Source organism: Taeniopygia guttata, chromosome 16 (assembly GCF_048771995.1).
Source record: "Taeniopygia guttata chromosome 16, bTaeGut7.mat, whole genome shotgun sequence".
Lineage (NCBI taxonomy): Eukaryota > Metazoa > Chordata > Aves > Passeriformes > Estrildidae > Taeniopygia > Taeniopygia guttata.
Genome location: NC_133041.1, coordinates 4,130,331 through 4,148,812, shown reverse-complemented (window position 1 = coordinate 4,148,812; position 18,482 = coordinate 4,130,331). Strand labels below are relative to the sequence as shown.

Sequence of the window (18,482 nt, the reverse complement as noted above, 5' to 3'; positions counted from 1 at the left end):
GCCTGAGGGGGGGGAGACCGGTCAGAACCAGTTAGAACCGGTCAGAACCAGTATGAACCAGTATAAACCAGTTACAAGCTGTATAAACCAGTTAGAACCTGTATAAACCAGTTACAAGCTGTATAAACCAGTTACAAGCTGTATAAACCAGTTAGAACCAATATAAACCAGTTAGAACCTATAAACCAGTTACAAGCTGTATAAACCAGTTAGAACCAGTATAAACCAGTTAGAACCAGTCTGGACCAGTTAGAACCTGTATAAACCAGTTACAAGCTGTATAAACCAGTTAGAACCTGTATAAACCAGTCAGAACCTGTATAAACCAGTTAGAACCAGTATAAACCTGTCAGAACTCATATAAACCAGTCAGAACCTGTATAAACCAGTTACAAGCTGCATAAACCAGTTAGAACCAGTCTGGCTCAGCCGCTTGGCGATGCTGCCTGAGGGGGGGGAGACCGGTCAGAACCAGTCAGAACCAGTATGGACCAGTTAGAACCTGTATAAACCAGTTACAAGTTGTATAAACCAGTTAGAACCAGTCTGGCTCAGCCACTTGGCGATGCTGCCTGAGGGGGGGAGACCGGTCAGAACCAGTTAGAATCAGTGTGGACCAGTTAGAACCTGTAAAAACCAGTTACAAGCTGAGTAAACCAATTAGAACCTATATAAACCAGTTAGAACCAGTATGAACCGGTCAGAACCTGTATAAAGCAGTTACAAGCTTTATAAACCAGTTAGAACCTATATAAACCAGTTAGAACCAGTCTGGACCAGTCAGAACCTGTATAAACCAGTTACAAGTTGTATAAACCAGTTAGAACCAGTCTGGACCAGTCAGGACCAGTATAAACCAGTTACAAGCTGTATAAACCAGTTAGAACCAGTATAAACCAGTTAGAACCAGTATAAACCTGTCAGAACCTATATAAACCAGTCAGAACCTGTATAAACCAGTTAGAACCTCTATAAACCAGTTACAAGCTGTATAAACCAGTTAGAAGCTATATAAACCAGTTAGAACCAGTATAAACCAGTTACAAGCTGTATAAACCAGTTACAAGCTGTATAAACCAGTTAGAACCAGTATAAACCAGTTAGAACCAGTCTGGCTCAGCCGCTTGGCGATGCTGCCTGAGGGGGGGGAAACTGGTCAGAACCAGTCAGAACCAGTTAGAACCAACATGAACCTGTATAAACCAATTATAAACTGTAAAAACCAGTTAGAACCAGTATAAACCGGTCACAACCAATGTAGATCAGCATGAACCAGTATGGACCAGTTAGAACCAGTATGGACCAGTCAGGACCTGTATAAACCAGTTACAAGCTCTATAAACCAGTTAGAACCTATATAAACCAGTTAGAACCACTATGGACCAGTTAAAACCAGTATAAACCAGTCAGAACCAGTATAAACCACTTAGAACCAGTATAAACCTGTCAGAACCTATATAAACCAGTCAGAACCAGTACAAACCAGTTACAAGCTGTATAAACCAGTTAGAACCTATATAAACCAGTAAGAATTTATATAAACCAGTTAGAACCAGTATAAAACCAGTGTACACCAGTATAAACCAGGAACCCCCAGCCAGGCCCCTGGCATTGCCTCGGTGCTCCCCAGTATAAACCAGTAACTCCCAGTAACTCCCAGTAAATCCGAGCCCATCCCAGTCCCTCCCAGTCCATTCCCAGTCCCTCCCAGTTCACTCCCAGTCCCTCCCAGTCCCTCCCAGTCCATTCCCAGTCCCTCCCAGTCCATCCCAGTCTGTCCCAGTCCCTCCCAGTCCCTCCCAGTCCCTTCCAGTCCATTCCCAGTTCACTCCCAGTCCCTCCCAGTCCCCTCCCAGTCCCTCCCAGTCCCTCCCAGTCCCTCCCAGTCCATTCCCAGTCCCTCCCAGTCCCTCCCAGTATAACCCAGTCCCTCCCAGTTCCCTCCCAGTCCCTCCCAGTCTCTCCCAGTCCCTCCCAGTTCCCCCCCAGTCCCTCCCAGTCCCTCCCAGTTTATCCCAGTCCCTCCCAGTCCATCCCAGTCCATTCCCAGTCTGTCCCAGTCCATTCCCAGTCCATTCCCAGTCCCTCCCAGTCCCTCCCAGTCCATTCCCAGTCCCTCCCAGTCCCTCCCAGTCCATTCCCAGTGTGTCCCAGTCCATCCCAGTGCCTCCCAGTCCCTCCCAGTCCGTCCCAGTCCATCCCAGTCTGTCCCAGTTCACTCCCAGTCCCTCCCAGTCCATTCCCAGTCCCTCCCAGTCCATTCCCAGTGTGTCCCAGTCCATCCCAGTGCCTCCCAGTCCCTCCCAGTCCGTCCCAGTCCATCCCAGTCTGTCCCAGTCCCTCCCAGTCCATTCCCAGTCCCTCCCAGTCCATTCCCAGTCCCTCCCAGTATAACACAGTCCCTCCCAGTCCATCCCCAGTCCCTCCCAGTCCGTCCCAGTACACACCAGTGGACTCATCAGCAGCCAGGATGCCCTTGCCGGGCGCCACGATGCGCTGGGCGATGGCCGCGGTGCCTCCCAGTATAACCCAGTCCCTCCCAGTATAACCCAGTCCCTCCCAGTCCCTCTCAGTCCCTCCCAGTCCATTCCCAGTCCCTCCCAGTCCCTCCCAGTCCATTCCCAGTCCGTCCCAGTTCACTCCCAGTCTCTCCCAGTCATTCCCAGTTCACTCCCAGTCCATTCCCAGTCCCTCCCAGTCCCTCCCAGTCTGTCCCAGTCCCTCCCAGTCCCTCCCAGTCCCTCCCAGTGCCCTCCCAGTCCCTCCCAGTCCATCCCAGTCCATCCCAGTCCGTCCCAGTACACACCAGTAGACTCATCAGCGGCCAGGATGCCCTTGCCGGGCGCCACGATGCACTGGGCGATGGCCGCGGTGCCTCCCAGTATAACCCAGTCCCTCCCAGTCCCCTCCCAGTCCCTCCCAGTCCCTCCCAGTATAACCCAGTCCCTCCCAGTCCCCTCCCAGTCCCTCCCAGTATAACCCAGTACACACCAGTGGACTCATCAGCGGCCAGGATGCCCTTGCCGGGCGCCACGATGCGCTGGGCGATGGCCGCGGTGCCTCCCAGTCCCTCCCAGTATAACCCAGTCCCTCCCAGTATAACCCAGTCCCTCCCAGTCCATCCCAGTCCCTCCCAGTCCATTCCCAGTCCCTCCCAGTCCCTCCCAGTCCCTCCCAGTCCGTCCCAGTACACACCAGTAGACTCATCAGCAGCCAGGATGCCCTTGCCGGGCGCCACGATGCGCTGGGCGATGGCCGCGGTGCCTCCCAGTCCCTCCCAGTCCCTCCCAGTATAACCCAGTCCCTCCCAGTCTATTCCCAGTCCCTCCCAGTCCCTCCCAGTCCCTCCCAGTCCCTCCCAGTACACACCAGTAGACTCGTCGGCAGCCAGGATGCCCTTGCCGGGCGCCACGATGCGCTGGGCGATGGCCGCGGTGCCTCCCAGTCCCTCCCAGTATAACCCAGTCCCTCCCAGTTCACTCCCAGTTTGTCCCAGTACACACCAGTAGACTCATCGGCGGCCAGGATGCCCTTGCCGGGCGCCACGATGCGCTGGGTGATGGCCGCGGTGCCTCTCAGTCCCTCCCAGTATAACCCAGTCCCTCCCAGTCCCTCCCAGCTCACTCCCAGTCCCTCCCAGTCCCTCCCAGTACAGACCAGTAGACTCATCGGCAGCCAGGATGCCCTTGCCGGGCGCCACGATGCGCTGGGCGATGGCCGCCAGCTCCTTCTTCTGCTCGGGGGTCAGCGCGGGCACGGGGGGGGACATCCTGCGGCCACCGCTGCGGGGACAGCGTGACGTCACCGTGATGTGACAATGACGTCACAGTGATGTCACAGTGACGTCACCGTGGTGGCACCGTGATGTCACAGTGATGTCGCAGTGATGTCACAGTGATGTCACAGGGGTGGCGGTGATGTCATCGGTCACGCTTCGGGGGGGGGAATGGACATGGCCACACCGCAGGGGGGGACCCCAAAAAGGGAGAGAGGGACTGGGATGGACTGGGAGGGGACTGGGTTATACTGGGAGGGAACTGGGGGCACTGGGACTGAACTGGGGGCACTGGGACTGAACTGGGGGCACTGGGACTGAACTGGGGGCACTGGGACTGAACTGGGGGCACTGGGACTGAACTGGGGGCACTGGGAGGGGACTGGGAGTGATTTGGAACAGATTGAGAGTGACTGGGAGTGACTGGTGAAGGTCAGGGAGCACTGGGAAGGGACTGGGACTGAACTGGGGGCACTGGGACTGAACTGGGAGGGCACTGGGGGCACTGGGAATGAACTGGGGGCACTGGGAGTGGACTGGGAAGAGACTGGGAGGGGACTAGGAGTGACTGGGAACAGATTGAGAGTGACTGGGAGTGACTGGTAAAGGTCAGGGAGCACTGGGAAGGGACTGGGACTGAACTGGGAGGGACTGGGAGTGAACTGGGGGCACTGGGACTGAACTGGGAGGGCACTGGGAGGGACTGGGGGCACTGGGACTGAACTGGGAGGGCACTGGGAGGGCACTGGGGGCACTGGGACTGAGCTAGGAGGGCACTGGGAGGAGATAAGGAGGGCACTGATAAGGACTGGGGGCACTGGGAGTGAACTGGGACTGAACTGGGAGGGGACTGGGACTGAACTGGGGGCACTGGGAGTGGACTGGGATTGAACTGGGGCACTGGGAGTGAACTGGGATGGGACTTGGGCCACTGGGAGTGAACTAGGAAGGGACTGGAGGTGCTGGAATTGAACTGGGGGCACTGGGAGTGAACTGGGAGGGACTGGGAGTAGATGGAGAGTGACTGGGAGAGGTCAGGCAGCACTGGGAGGGCACTGGGACTGAACTGGGGGCACTGGGAATGGACTGGGAGGGCACTGGGGGCACTGGGACTGAACTGGGGGCACTGGGAGTGGACTGGGAAGAGACTGGGAGGGCACTGGGAGGGACTGGGAACAGATTGACAGTGACTGGGAGTGACTGGTAGAGGTCAGGGAGCACTGGGAGGGGACTGGGACTGAACTGGGAGGAGACTGGGAGGAGATAAGGAGGGCACTGGTAAGGACTGGGAGGAACTGGGAGGGACTGGGGGGGACTGGAAGGAGACCGCAGGGGACTGGGAGTGAACTGGGAATGACTGGGAGAGACTGGGAGTGAACTGGGAATGACTGGGAGAGACTGGGAGTGAACTGGGAATGACTGGGAGAGACTGGGAGTGAACTGGGAATGACTGGGAGAGACTGGGAGTGAACTGGGATGAAATGGAAGGGACTGGGAGTGAACTGGGAGGGACTGGGAGGGACTGGGATGGACTGGAAGGGACTGGGAGGGGACTGGGAGTGAATTGGGAGGGACTGGGAATGGACTGGGAGGGACTGGGAGGGACTGGGAGGGACTGGGAATGAACTGGGAGGGACTGGGAGGGACTGGGAGGGACTGGGAGGGACTGGGAATGGACTGGGAATGGACTGGGAGGGACTGGGAGGGACTGGGAATGGACTGGGAGGGACTGGGAATGGACTGGGAGGGACTGGGAGGGACTGGGAATGGACTGGGAGGGACTGGGAGGGACTGGGGGGGACTGGGAGGGACTGGGAGGGACTGGGAGGGGACTGGGAGGGACTGGGAGGGAACTGGGAGGGACTGGGAGGGAACTGGGAATGACTGGGAGAGACTGGGAGTGAACTGGAATGAAATGGGAGGGACTGGGAGTGAACTGGGAGGGACTGGGAGAGGACTGGGTTATAATGGGAGGGACTGGGAATGGACTGAGAGGGACTGGGAGGGAATGGGAGGGACTGGGAAGGGACTGGGAGGGACTGGGAAGGGACTGGGAGGGACTGGGAGTGAGCTGGGAGGGACTGGGGGGGACTGGGAGGGACTGGGAGGGACTGGGAGGGTACTGGGAATGGACTGGGAATGGACTGGGAGGGACTGGGAGGGACTGGGAGGGACTGGGAATGGACTGGGAGGGACTGGGAGGGACTGGGAGGGACTGGGACTGAACTGGGGGCACTGGGACTGAACTGGGGGCACTGGGGGCACTGGGGGCACTGGGATGAGATAAGGAGGGCACTGATAAGGACTGGGGGCACTGGGAGTGAACTGGGAGGAGACTGGGAGGGCACTGGGGGCACTGGGACTGAACTGGGGGCACTGGGAGTGAACTGGGGGCACTGGGAGTGAACTGGGGGCACTGGGAGGAGATAAGGAGGGCACTGATAAGGACTGGGAGCACTGGGAGTGAACTGGGAGTGAACTGGGAGGGGACTGGGAGTGAACTGGGACTGAACTGGGAGGACTGGAGGCACTGGAAGTTAACTGGGGCACTGGGAGTGAATTGGGACTGAACTGGGGGCACTGGGAATGAACTGGGAGCACTGGGAATGAACTGGGGGCACTGGGACTGAACTGGGAGGGACTGGGAGGAGATAAGGAGGGCACTGATAAGGACTGGGGGCACTGGGAGTGAACTGGGAGTGAACTGGGAGGGACTGGGGGCACTGGAAGTTAACTGGGGGCACTGGGGGCACTGGGACTGAACTGGGGGCACTGGGAGGAGATAAGGAGGGCACTGATAAGGACTGGGAGCACTGGGAGTGAACTGGGAGGGGACTGGGAGTGAACTGGGACTGAACTGGGAGGGACTGGGGGCACTGGAAGTTAACTGGGGCACTGGGAGTGAACTGGGAGTGAACTGGGAGTGAACTGGGAGGGCACTGGGAGGAGATAAGGAGGGCACTGGGGGCACTGGGAGGGCACTGGGAGCACTGGGAGTGAACTGGGAGTGAACTGGGAGTGAACTGGGAGTGAACTGGGGGCACTGGGAGTGAACTGGGAGTGAACTGGGGGCACTGGGACTGAACTGGGGGCACTGGGACTGAACTGGGAGTGAACTGGGGGCACTGGGAGTGAACTGGGGGCACTGGGACTGAACTGGGGGCACTGGGACTGAACTGGGGGCACTGGGAGTGAACTGGGAAGAGACTGGGAGGGGACTGGGAGTGACTGGGGGGGACTGGGAGGGACTGGGAGGGACTGGGAGGGACTGGGAGTGAACTGGGAGGGACTGGGGGCACTGGGAGTGAACTGGGAGGGCACCGGGAGGAGATAAGGAGGGCACTGGGGGCACTGGGAGTGAACTGGGAGTGAACTGGGGGCACTGGGAGTGAACTGGGGGCACTGAGGGGGGAAGAACCCCCAAGATTTTGGGGGAAGAACCCCAGGATTGGAGGTGGAAAAAAACTCAAGAATTTTTGGGAAGAACTCCCAAAATTTTAAGGGAAAAACCCCAAAATTTTTAGGGGAAATCCCCAAAATTTTGAGGGGAAATCCCAAAATTTTGAGGGAAAAACGCCAAGATTTGAAAGGGAAAAACCCCAAGATTTGAAAGGGAAAAACCCCAAATTTTGAGGGTAAAATCCCAAAGTTTTTAGGGAAAAAACCTCAGGATTTTGAGGGGAAACTTCCAATATTTGATAGGGAAAAACCCCAAAGTTTTGAGGGGAAAATCCCAAAATTGTGAGGGGAAAACCCCGAGACTTTGAGGGGAAAATCCCAAAATTTTGAGGGAAAACCTCAGGATTTTGAGGGGAAAATTCCAATATTTTTAGGGAAATATATCAAGATTTTGAGGGTAAAACCCCAAGATTTTGAGGGTAAAACCCCAAGATTTTGAGGGGAAACCCCAAGATTTTAAGGAAAAATCCCAAAATTTTTAGGGGAAAATCCCAAAATTTTAAGGGAAAAATCCCAAGATTTTAAGGGAAAAACCACCAAAATTTTTAGGGAAACCCCCAAGATTTTGAGGGGAAAACACCAAAATTTTTAGGGAAAAACCTCAGGATTTTGAGGGGAAACTTCCAATATTTGAAAGGGAAAAACCCCAAAGTTTTGAGGGCAAAATCCCAAAATTGTGAGGAAAAAACCCCGAGACTTTGAGGGGAAAATCCCAAAATTTTGAGGGAAAACCTCCAGGAGTTTTAGGGGAAAATCCCAAAAATTTGAGGGGAAAACCTCAGGATTTTGAGGGAAAAACTCCAATTTTTTAGGGAAATATATCAAGATATTAAGGGTAAAACCCCAAGATTTTGAGGGGAAATCCCAAGATTTTTAGGGGAAAATCCCAAAATTTTAAGGAAAAATCCCAAGATTTTTAGGGAAAAATCCCAAGATTTTTAGGGGAAAATCCCAAAATTTTAAGGAAAAATCCCAAGATTTTTAGGGGAAAACCCCAAGATTTTAAGGGAAAACCACCAAAATTTTTAGGGAAATATCCAAAGATTTTGAGGGGGAAAACCCCCAGATTTTAAGGGAAAACCACAGGATTTAAGGGCAAAATCCCAAAATTTTAAGGGAAAACCCCCAAATTTTAAGGGAAAACCACAGATTTTTAGGAAAAACCCCAAGATTTTAAGGAAAAACCCCCAGATTTTAAGGGAAAACCCCAAAATTTTGAGGGAAAATAACCGGATTTTGAGGGTAAACCTCAAGTTTTAAGGGTAAAGCCCCAAGTTTTTGAGGTGAAATCCCAAGATTTTAAGGAAAAACTCCCAGATTTTAAGGGAAAACCCCCCGATTTTGAGGGAAAACCCCCAAATTTTAAGGGAAACCCCAATATTTTGAGGAAAAAACCCCCAATTTTTAAGGGAAAATACCAAGATTTTGAGGAAAACCCCCCAAAATTCTAAGGAAAAACCCCGAAGATTTTGAGGAAAAAAACCCCAAACTTCTAAGGGAAAACCCCTAGATTTTAAGGAAAACCCCCTAAATTTTAGGGTAAAATCCCAAGATTTTAAGGGAAACCCCCCAAATTCTAAGGGAAAACCCCAAGATTTTGAGGAAAAAACCTCAGATTTTAAGGGAAACCTCCAAATTTTAAGGGAAAACCCCTAGATTTTAAGGGAAACCTCCAGATTTTAAGGAAAATCCCCCAAATTTTAGGGGAAAATCCCAAGATTTTAAAGAAAACCCCCACATTTCAAGGAAAACCCCAAATCTTCAGGGAAAATCCCAAGATTTGAAGGTAAACCCCCCAGATTTTAAGGGAAAACCCCAAGATTTTGAGGAAAAAACCCAAAAATTCTAAGGGAAAACCCCAAAATTTTGAGGAAAACCCCCTAGATTTTAAGGGAAACCCCCAAATTTCATGGAAAACCCCCCAAATTTTAGGGGAAAACCCCTAGATTTTAAGGGAAAACCCCCAAGATTTTAAGGGAAAACCCTTAGATTTTAAGGGAAATCCCAAGATTTTAAGGGAAACCCCCAGATTTGAAGGAGAAACCCCCAAATTTTAGGGGAAATCCCCTAGATTTTAAGGGAAAACCCCCAGATTTTAAGGAAAAACCCCAAGATTTTGAGGAAAAAAGCCCAAACGTCTAAGGGAAAATCCCAAGATTTTAAGGAAAAAGCCCCAGATTTTAAGGAAAAAACCCTGTATTTTAAGGGAAAATCCCAAGATTTTAAGGGAAAACCCCCAGATTTGAAGGGAAAACCCCCCAAATTTTAGGGGAAAATCCCAAGATTTTAAGGGAAAACCCCAAGATTTTGAGAAAAAAACCCCCCAAAATTCTAAGGGAAAACCCCAAAATTTTGAGGAAAAAAACCCAGATTTGAAGGGAAAACCCCAGATTACAAGGAAAACCCCAAATCTTCAGGGAAAACCCCAGACTTTAAGGGAAAACCCCAAGATTTTGAGGAAAACCCCCCAAAATTCTAAGGGAAAATCCCAAGATTTTAAGGAAAAACCCCCAAATTTTAAGGGAAAACCCCCAGATTTGAAGCGAAAACCCCCAGATTTTAAGGAAAAACCCCCAGATTTTGAGGAAAAACACCCAGATTTAAGGGTAAACCCCCAAATTTTAAGGAAAAACCCTCAGATTTTAAGGGTAAACCCCAAATTTTTGAGAGAAACCCCCAAAATTTTAAGGGTCAAACCCGAAGATTTTGAGGACAAAACCCCAAAATTTTGAGGGAAAACCCTCGGATTTTGAGGGTAAACCTCAAGTTTTAAGAGTAAAGCCCCAAGTTTTTGAGGTGGAATCCCAAGATTTTAAGGAGAAACTCCCACATTTTAAGGAAAAAAACCCAAATTTTAAGAGAAAACCCCAATATTTTGAGAAAAAAACCCCCAAATTTTAAGGGAAAATCCCAAGATTTTAAGGGAAAACCCCCAGATTTAAGGGAAAACCCCAAGATTTTGAGGAAAAACCCCCAAACTTCTAAGGGAAAATCCCAAGATTTTAAGGAAAAACCCCCAGATTTGAAGGGAAAACCCCCAGATTTCAAGGAAAACCCCAAATCTTCAGGGAAAACCCCCAAATTTTAAGGAAAACCCCAAAATTTTAAGGGAAAACACCAAGATTTTGAGGAAATAACCCAAAATTCTAAGGGAAACCCCCAGATTTTAAGGGAAAACCCCAAGATTTTGAGGAAAAAACCCCAAACTTCTAAGGGAAAATCCCAAGATTTTAAGGAAAAACTCCCAGATTTTAAGGGAAAACCCCCAGATTTTAAGGAAAAACCCCCAGATTTTAAGGGAAAACACCAAGATTTTCAGGAAAAAAACCCAAAATTTTAAGGGAAAACCCCAGATTTTAAGGGAAAAAACCCAGATTTTAAGGGAAAACCCCCAGATTTGAAGGGAAACCCCCCAGATTTTAAGGGAACACCCCTAGATTTTAAGGAAAAATCCCCAAATTTTAAGGAAAAACCCCCATATTTTAGGGAAAACACCTAGATTTTAAGGAAAACCCCCCAGATTTTAAAGGAAAACCCCAGATTTGAAGGGAAAACCCCCAGATTTTAAGGAAAACCCCCAAGATTTTGAGGAAAAACCCCCAAATTTTCAGCGAAAACCCCAAGATTTGAAGGGAAAACCTCCAGATTTGAAGTAAAACCCCCAAATTTTAAGGGAAAACCCCAAGATTTTGAGGAAAAAACCTCAGATTTTAAGGGAAACCCCCAAATTTTAAGGGAAAACCCCAAGATTTTGAGGAAAAAACCCCAAACTTCTAAGGGAAAATCCCAAGATTTTAAGGGAAAACCCCCAGATTTTAAGGGAAAACCCTCGGATTTCAAGGAAAACCCCAAATTTTAAGGAAAAACCCCAAGATTTTAAGGGAAAACCCCAAGATTTGAAGGGAAAACCCTCAGATTTCAAGGAAAACCCCAAATTTTAAGGAAAAACCCCAAGATTTTGAGGAAAAACCCTCAGATTTTAAGGGAAACCCCCAAATTTTAAGGGACAACCCCAAGATTTTGAGGAAAAAAACCCAGATTTTAAGGGAAAACACCAAGATTTTGAGGAAAAAAACCCAAAATTCTAAGGGAAAACCCCCAAAATTTTGAGGAAAACCCCATGATTTTAAGGGAAAACCCCCAGATTTTAAGGAAAAAACCCCAAAATTTTGAGGAAAACCCCCAAATCTTTAGGGGAAACCCCCTAGATTTTAAGGAAAAACCCCCAGATTTTAGGGAAAAACCCCAGATTTTAGGGAAAACCCCTCAATTTTAAGGGAAACCCCCAGATTTTAAGGGAAACCCCCAGATTTTAAGGAAAACCCCCTGTATTTTAGGGGAAAATCCCAAGATTTTAAGGAAAAACCCCCATATTTTAGGGAAAACCCCCAGATTTTGAGGAAAAACCCCCAGATTTGAAGAGAAAACCCCAGATTTGAAGGTAAAACCCCCAAAATTCTAAGGGAAAACCCTAAAATTTTGAGGAAAAAACCCCAAAATTCTAAGGGAAAACCACAAAATTTTGAGGAAAAACCCCCAGATTTTAAGGAAAACCCCCAAATTTGAAGGAAAAACCCAGGACTTTGGGGTCGAGGAGGGAGAGGAAAATGAGGAAAATCCCGAATTGGAAGAGGAAGAGCGGGAGGAAGATCGGGACGTTCGTGAGGGCGGAGAACCCACCGAGTGTCCGGAGGGGCTGAAGTGTCCGGGAGTGTCCGGTGGTGTCCGGTGGGTCCGGGAGTGTCCGGTGGTGTCCGGAGTGTCCGGAGTGGCTGAAGTGTCCGAGTGTCCGGCGGTGTCCGGAGTGTCCGGCGGTGTCCGGAGTGTCCGGAGGGTCCGGGAGCTGCGGGAGCCGAGCCGGGAGTGACCGAGGGAGCCCCGAGCACCGGGAAGGGCACCGGGAACGGCCCCGCCCCCGCCAAGGGCGGCTCAAGGAGAGGAGGAGGAGGAGGAGGAAGAGGAAGGAGGAAAATGAAATGGGGAGAGCGGCGGGCGGGGGGGGGGACGCACCCACCGAGCCCCGAAATCGGCATTTTGCACCCCAAAACTGACCCTGGAACTGCAAAATCCGCCTTTGGAACACCCAAAATCCCTAAAATCCGCCTTTGGAACACCCAAAATCCCCCAAATCCGCTTTTGGAACCCCCAAAATCCCTAAAATCCGCCTTTGGAACCCCTAAAATCTGCACTTTGCACACCAAAATCACTAAAATCCGCATTTGGAACCCCCAAAATCCGCCTTTGGAACCCCAAAATCCGCACTTTGCACCCCAAAATCCGCACTTTGCACACCAAAATCACTAAAATCCGCCTTTGGAACACACAAAATCCCTAAAATCCGCCTTTGGAACACCCAAAATCTGCACTTTGCACCCCAAAATCCGCCTTTGGAACCCCCAAAATCTGCACTCTGCACCCCAAAATCACTAAAATCCGCCTTTGGAACCCCCAAAACCCGCACTTTGCACCCCAAAATCCTTAAAATCCGCCTTTGGAACCCCTAAAATCTGCACTTTGCACCACAAATCTGCCTTGGAACCCCAAAATTCGCGCTGGGCACCCCAAAATCCGTCCCTGGAACACCCAAAATCCGTATTTTGCACCCCAAAATCACTAAAATCCGCCTTTGGAACCCCCAAAACCCCCAAAATCCGTCCCTGGAACCCCCAAAATCTGCACTTTGCACCCCAAAATCACTAAAATCCGCCTTTGGAACCCCAAAATCTGCACTTTGCACCCGAAAATCCGCCTTTGGAACCCCCAAAATCTGCACTTTGCACCCCAAAATCCGTCCCTGGAACCCCCAAAATCCGTATTTTGCACCCCAAAATCACTAAAATCCGCCTTTGGAACCCCTAAAACCCGCACTTTGCACCCCAAAATCACTAAAATCCGCACTGGGCAACCAAAATCTGCACTTTGCACCCCAAAACTGACCCTGGAACCCCAAAACCTGCACTTTGCACCCCAAAATCCCTAAAATCCGCCTTTGGAACCCCCAAAATCTGCACTTTGCACCCCAAAATCTGCCTTGGAACCCCAAAATCTGCACTTTGCACCCAAAATCTGCCTTGGGATCCCCAAAATCTGCACTTTGCACCCCAAAATCACTAAAATCCGCCTTTAGAACCCCTAAATCTGCACTTTGCACCCCAAAACTGACCCTGGAACCCCCAAAATCCGTATTTTGCACCCCAAAATCTGCACTTTGCACCCCAAAATCACTAAAATCCGCCTTTGGAACCCCCAAAATCACTAAAATCCGCCTTTGGCACCCCAAAATCTGCACTTTGCACCCCAAAATCACTAAAATCCGCCTTTGGAACCCCTAAAATCTGCACTTTGTACCCCAAAATCCTTAAAATCCGCCTTTGGAACCCCTAAAATCTGCACTTTGCACCCCAAAATCACTAAAATCCGCCTTTGGAACCCCAAAATCTGCACTTTGCACCCCAAAATGTGCCTTGGAACCCCAAAATCTGCACTTTGCACCCCAAAATCTGCCTTGGAACCCCCAAAATCTGCACTTTGCACCCCAAAATCCACCTTTGGAACCCCAAAATCTGCACTTTGCACCCCAAAATCCGCCTTTGGAACCCCCAAAATCCCTAAAATCTGCCCTGGAACCCCAAAATCTGCACTTTGCACCCCAAAATCACTAAAATCCGCCTTTGGAACCCCTAAAATCTGCACTTTGCACCCCAAAATCCGTCCCTGGAACCCCCAAAATCCGTATTTTGCACCCCAAAATCACTAAAATCCACACTGGGCAACCAAAATCCGCACTTTGCACCCCAAAATTGACCCTGGAACCCCAAAATCTGCTCTGGGCACCCCAAAAATCGAATTTTTGTACCCCAAAATCCACCTGTTGAACCCCAAAATTTATCTTTTCCTCTCACCAATCTGACTTTTTAACCCCAAATTCTCCTTTTTGCACCCCCAAATTCGACTTTTGCACCCACAAATCTGAGTTTTGCACCCCAAAATTCAACATTTTCACCCCAAACTTTGAGTTTTGCACCCCCAAATTCAACTTTTGCTCCCACAAATCTGCTTTGTGCACCCCAAAATTTCATTTTTACCCCAAATTCGACTTTTTCACCCCAAAATCTGCCTTTGTCTCCCTGAAAATTCAACTTTTTCTCTCACAAATCCAACTTTTTCACCCAAATCCACGTTTTGCACCACAAAATTCAACTTTTCACCCCAAAATCTGACTTTTTCACCTATAGATTTGAATTTTTTACCCCAATATCCACCTTTTGCACCCAAAATTTGACTTTTTTACCCCAAAATATGCCCTTTTCACCCCCAAATGTGACTTTTTCATCCCAAAATTCCAATTTTTCACCCCAAAATTGCATTTTTCACCCTAAATCTGCCCTTTACACCCCAAAATCTGACTTTTTCACCCATAAATTCGATTTTTTCCCCCAATATCCACCTTTTACACCCAAAATTTGACTTTTTACCCCAAAATTTGACGTTTTCACCCAAAATCTGCCTTTTTTACCCCAAAATTTGACGTTTCACCCCAAAATCTGCTGTCACTCCCAAATCTGAAATTTTTGCCTCTAATTTGACCTTTTTCACCTCAAATTTGACCCTTTCTGCCCCAAATCTGACCCTTTTTGCCTCAAATTTGCCATTTTTGCCCCAAAATCAGCTTTTTTAGTCCCAAATTTGCCTTTTTCACCTCAATATTGACCCTTCAACCTCAATATTGACATTTTCCACCCCAAAAATCTCCAATTTTCACCTCAAAATTTCTCCCCCTCGCCCCAAAATCTGCATTTTCCCACCCAAAACCATTCCAGTCCCCCCAAAATCTTCATTTTCACCCCAAAATCTGCAGCTAGACATCAAAATCTGAATTTTTTTACCTCACAATTTTCTCCCCATAGCCCAATATTTCCTTTTTCACCCACAAATTTGCATTTTTACCCCCAAAATCTGCAGGTTTTACCTCAGGATTTCCTCCCGACCTCCAAAATTCACAATTTAACCTCCAAATCAACTTTTTTAACCTCAAAACCGGCACTTTTCACCTCAAAATCTGAAATTTTACCCCAAAATCTGCATTTTCACCCCAAAAATCTTCATTTTCACCCCAAAAATCTGCATTTTTATCTCAAAATCTGCATTTTTACCTCACGGTTTCCTCACCCACCACAAAATCTGCCTCAGATCCCAAAATCGGCACTTTCCACCTCAAAACCTGCACTTTTCACCTCAAAAATCAGCATTTTTACCCCAAAATCTGCACTTTTCACCTCAAAACCTGCACTTTTCACCTCAGAATCTGCAATTTTTACTTCAGGATTTCCTCCCGACCTCCAAAATTCACAATTTAACCTCCAAATCGACTTTTTTTGCCTCAAACCCGGCACTTTTCACCTCAAAATCTGAATTTTTACCCCAAATTCTGCATTTTCACCTCAAAAATCTTCATTCTCACCCCAAAAATCTGCATTTTTACCCCAGAATCTGCACTTTTTACCTCACGATTTCCTCACCCTCCACAAAATCTGCCTCAGACCCCAAAATCGGCACTTTCCACCTCAAAACCTGCACTTTTCACCTCAAAAATCAGCATTTTTATCCCAAAATCTGCACTTTTCACCTCAAAAGCTGCACTTTTCACCTCAGAATTTGCACTTTTCACCTCAAAATCTGCCTTTTTACCCCAAAATATGCATTTTCACCTCAAAAATCTGCATTTTTATCTCAAAATCTGCATTTTTACCTCACGATTTCCTCACCCTCCACAAAATCTGCCCCAGACCCCAAAATCGGCACTTTCCACCTCAAAACCTGCACTTTTCACCTCAAAAATCAGCATTTTTACCCCAAAATCTGCATTTTCACCTCAAAACCTGCACTTTTTTTATGATTGCCCTATGCCCCCAAAATCTGCACTTTTCACCCCAAAATCTGGATTTTTACCCTAAAACCTGCACTTTTCCCCTCAGAATTTGCACTTTTCATCTCAAAACCTGCACTTTTTACTTCAGGATTTCCTCCCGACCTCCAAAATACGCAATTTAACCTCCAAATCGACTTTTTTTACCTCAAAACCGGGACTTTTCACCTCAAAATCTGAAATTTTACCCCAAAATCTGCATTTTCACCTCAAAAATCTTCATTTTCACCCCAAAAATCTGCATTTTTATCTCAAAATCTGCACTTTTTACCTCACGATTTCCTCACCCACCACAAAATCTGCCTCAGATCCCAGAACCTGCACTTTTCACCTCAAAACCTGCACTTTTCACCTCAAAAATCAGCATTTTTACCCCCAAATCTGCACTTTTCACCTCAAAACCTGCACTTTTCCCCTCAGAATTTGCAATTTTCACCTCAAAATCTGCACTTTTCACCTCAAAATCTGCCTTTTCACCTCAAAATCTGAACTTTTCCCCTCAGAATTTGCACTTTTCACCTCAAAATCTGCCTTTTTACCCCAAAATCAGCATTTTCACCCCAAAAATCTGCATTTTTATCTCAAAAATCTGCATTTTTACCTCACGATTTCCTCACCCTCCACAAAATCTGCCTCAGATCCCAAAATCTGCACTTTTCACCTCAAAACCTGCACTTTTCACCTCAAAAATCAGCATTTTTACCCCAAAATCTGCACTTTTCTCCTCAAAACCTGCACTTTTCCCCTCAGAATTTGCACTTTTCACCTCAAAATCCGCATTTTTACCCTAAAATCTGCACTTTTCACCTCAAAATCTGCACTTTTTTTCCTCCAGGATTGCCCTCCGCACCCAAATCCCCCCATTTTCACCCCAAAATCTACTTTTTTCCCTCAAAATCTGCACTTTTCCCCTCACGTTTCCTCCAACCGCCCCCAACGCTCCCCCCGCACCCATAATTCGCCTTTTCCTCCCCAAAATTCGCCTTTTTCCCCCCAAAATTCACTTTTTTCTCCCCAAACCCCGCCTGTCCCAGCCCCGCCTCGGCCCCTTTTCCCTCCCAGCCCCAAATTTTCCCTTTTTCACCCCAAAATTCCGCCCCCCCCTCCCCCCCCACCTGAGCTCCGCCGCGGCGCTCGCGGGGCGGGGGCGGGGCTTGAGGCGGTGACGTCACCGCGCCCCGCCCAGAGTGGGCGGGGCCTTAAAAGGGCAACGCCGCGAGCTGAGTCACGGTGGGGCCCACCGGGATTTTGGGGTCCCGGGGGGATTTTTGGGGTCCAGGGGGGGATTTTTGGGGTTACCTGGCGGATTTTTGGGGTTCCCGGGAGGATTTTTGGTGTTCCGGGGGAATTTTTGGCGTTTTTGGGGCAGATTTCGGGGGTCCAGGGGCAGTTTCGGGGTTCCCAGGGGGGGATTTTGCAGTTCCCGGGGGGGATTTTTGGGGTCCCGGGGGGGATTTTGGGGTCCCGGGGGAATTTTGGGGGGTTTTGGGTGGGATTTTGGGGTCCCGGGGGAATTTTGGGGTTCCCCGGGGGATTTTGTCGGGTCTTGAGAGGATTTTGGGGTCCCGGGGGGATTTTGGGGTCCCAGAGGGGATTTTTGGGGTCCCGGGGGGGATTTTGGGGTCCCGGGTGGATTTTTGGGGTTCCCGGGGGGATTTTTGGGGTTCAGGGTAATTTTGGGGGTTTTGGGTGATATTTTGGGGTCCCAGGGGGATTTTTGGGGTTCCCCGGGGGATTTTGTCGGGTCTTGAGAGGATTTTGGGGTTCCCGGTGGGATTTTTGGGAGGTTCTGAGGGGAATTTGGGGCTCCCGGGGGGATTTTGGGGGGGTCTTGAGAGCATTTTGGGGTCTCAGGGGGGGATTTTGGGGTCCCGGGGGGGATTTTTGGGGTTAACTGGAGGATTTTTGGGGTTCAGGGCCATTTTTGGGGTTTTGGGGGGAAATTTCGGAGGTCCAGGGGCAGTTTAGGGGTTCCCGGGGGGGATTTTGCAGTTCCCGGGTGGAATTTTGGGGTTCCCGGGGGGGATTTTTGGGGTTCAGGGTGATTTTGGGGGGTTTTGGGTGGGATTTTGGGGTTCCCGGTGGGATTTTGTCGGGTCTTGAGAGGATTTTGGGGTTCCCAGTGGGATTTTGGGGTCCCGGGGGGGATTTTGGGGGGCCCTGAGGGGATTTTTGGGGTTCCCGGGGGGATTTTGGGGTTCAGGGTAATTTTGGGGGTTTTTGGGTGGAATTTTGGGGTCCCGGAGGGGATTTTTGGGGTCCCGGGGGAATTTTGGGGTTCCCGCGGAGATTTTTGGGGTCCTGAGGGGAATTTGGGGTTCC

General features: G+C 49.4%; 1 protein-coding gene and 1 long non-coding RNA gene across 2 annotated transcripts in view; both read right to left on the bottom strand.

The window, feature by feature from the left end:
* Positions 1 to 12,078, bottom strand: part of ALDOA (aldolase, fructose-bisphosphate A) — a 29,011-nt gene extending 16,933 nt beyond the window's left edge. The window contains exons 1-3 of the mRNA XM_072936407.1: positions 12,057 to 12,078; positions 11,915 to 11,965; positions 3,658 to 3,782 (exon numbers count right to left, since the gene is read on the bottom strand). Of these exons, the coding sequence (XP_072792508.1) occupies positions 3,658 to 3,769 (112 nt within the window). The 5' untranslated portion in view covers positions 3,770 to 3,782; positions 11,915 to 11,965; positions 12,057 to 12,078. The remainder of the gene's footprint in view (positions 1 to 3,657; positions 3,783 to 11,914; positions 11,966 to 12,056) is intronic.
* A 3,251-nt stretch (positions 12,079 to 15,329) lies between these two features.
* On the bottom strand, positions 15,330 to 17,248 carry LOC140685187 (uncharacterized). Its single transcript, XR_012058467.1, has 2 exons — positions 16,893 to 17,248; positions 15,330 to 16,808 (listed from the first exon to the last, which is right to left on the bottom strand). It is a non-coding gene; the product is annotated as an uncharacterized lncRNA (long non-coding RNA).
* Positions 17,249 to 18,482: the final 1,234 nt, after the last annotated feature.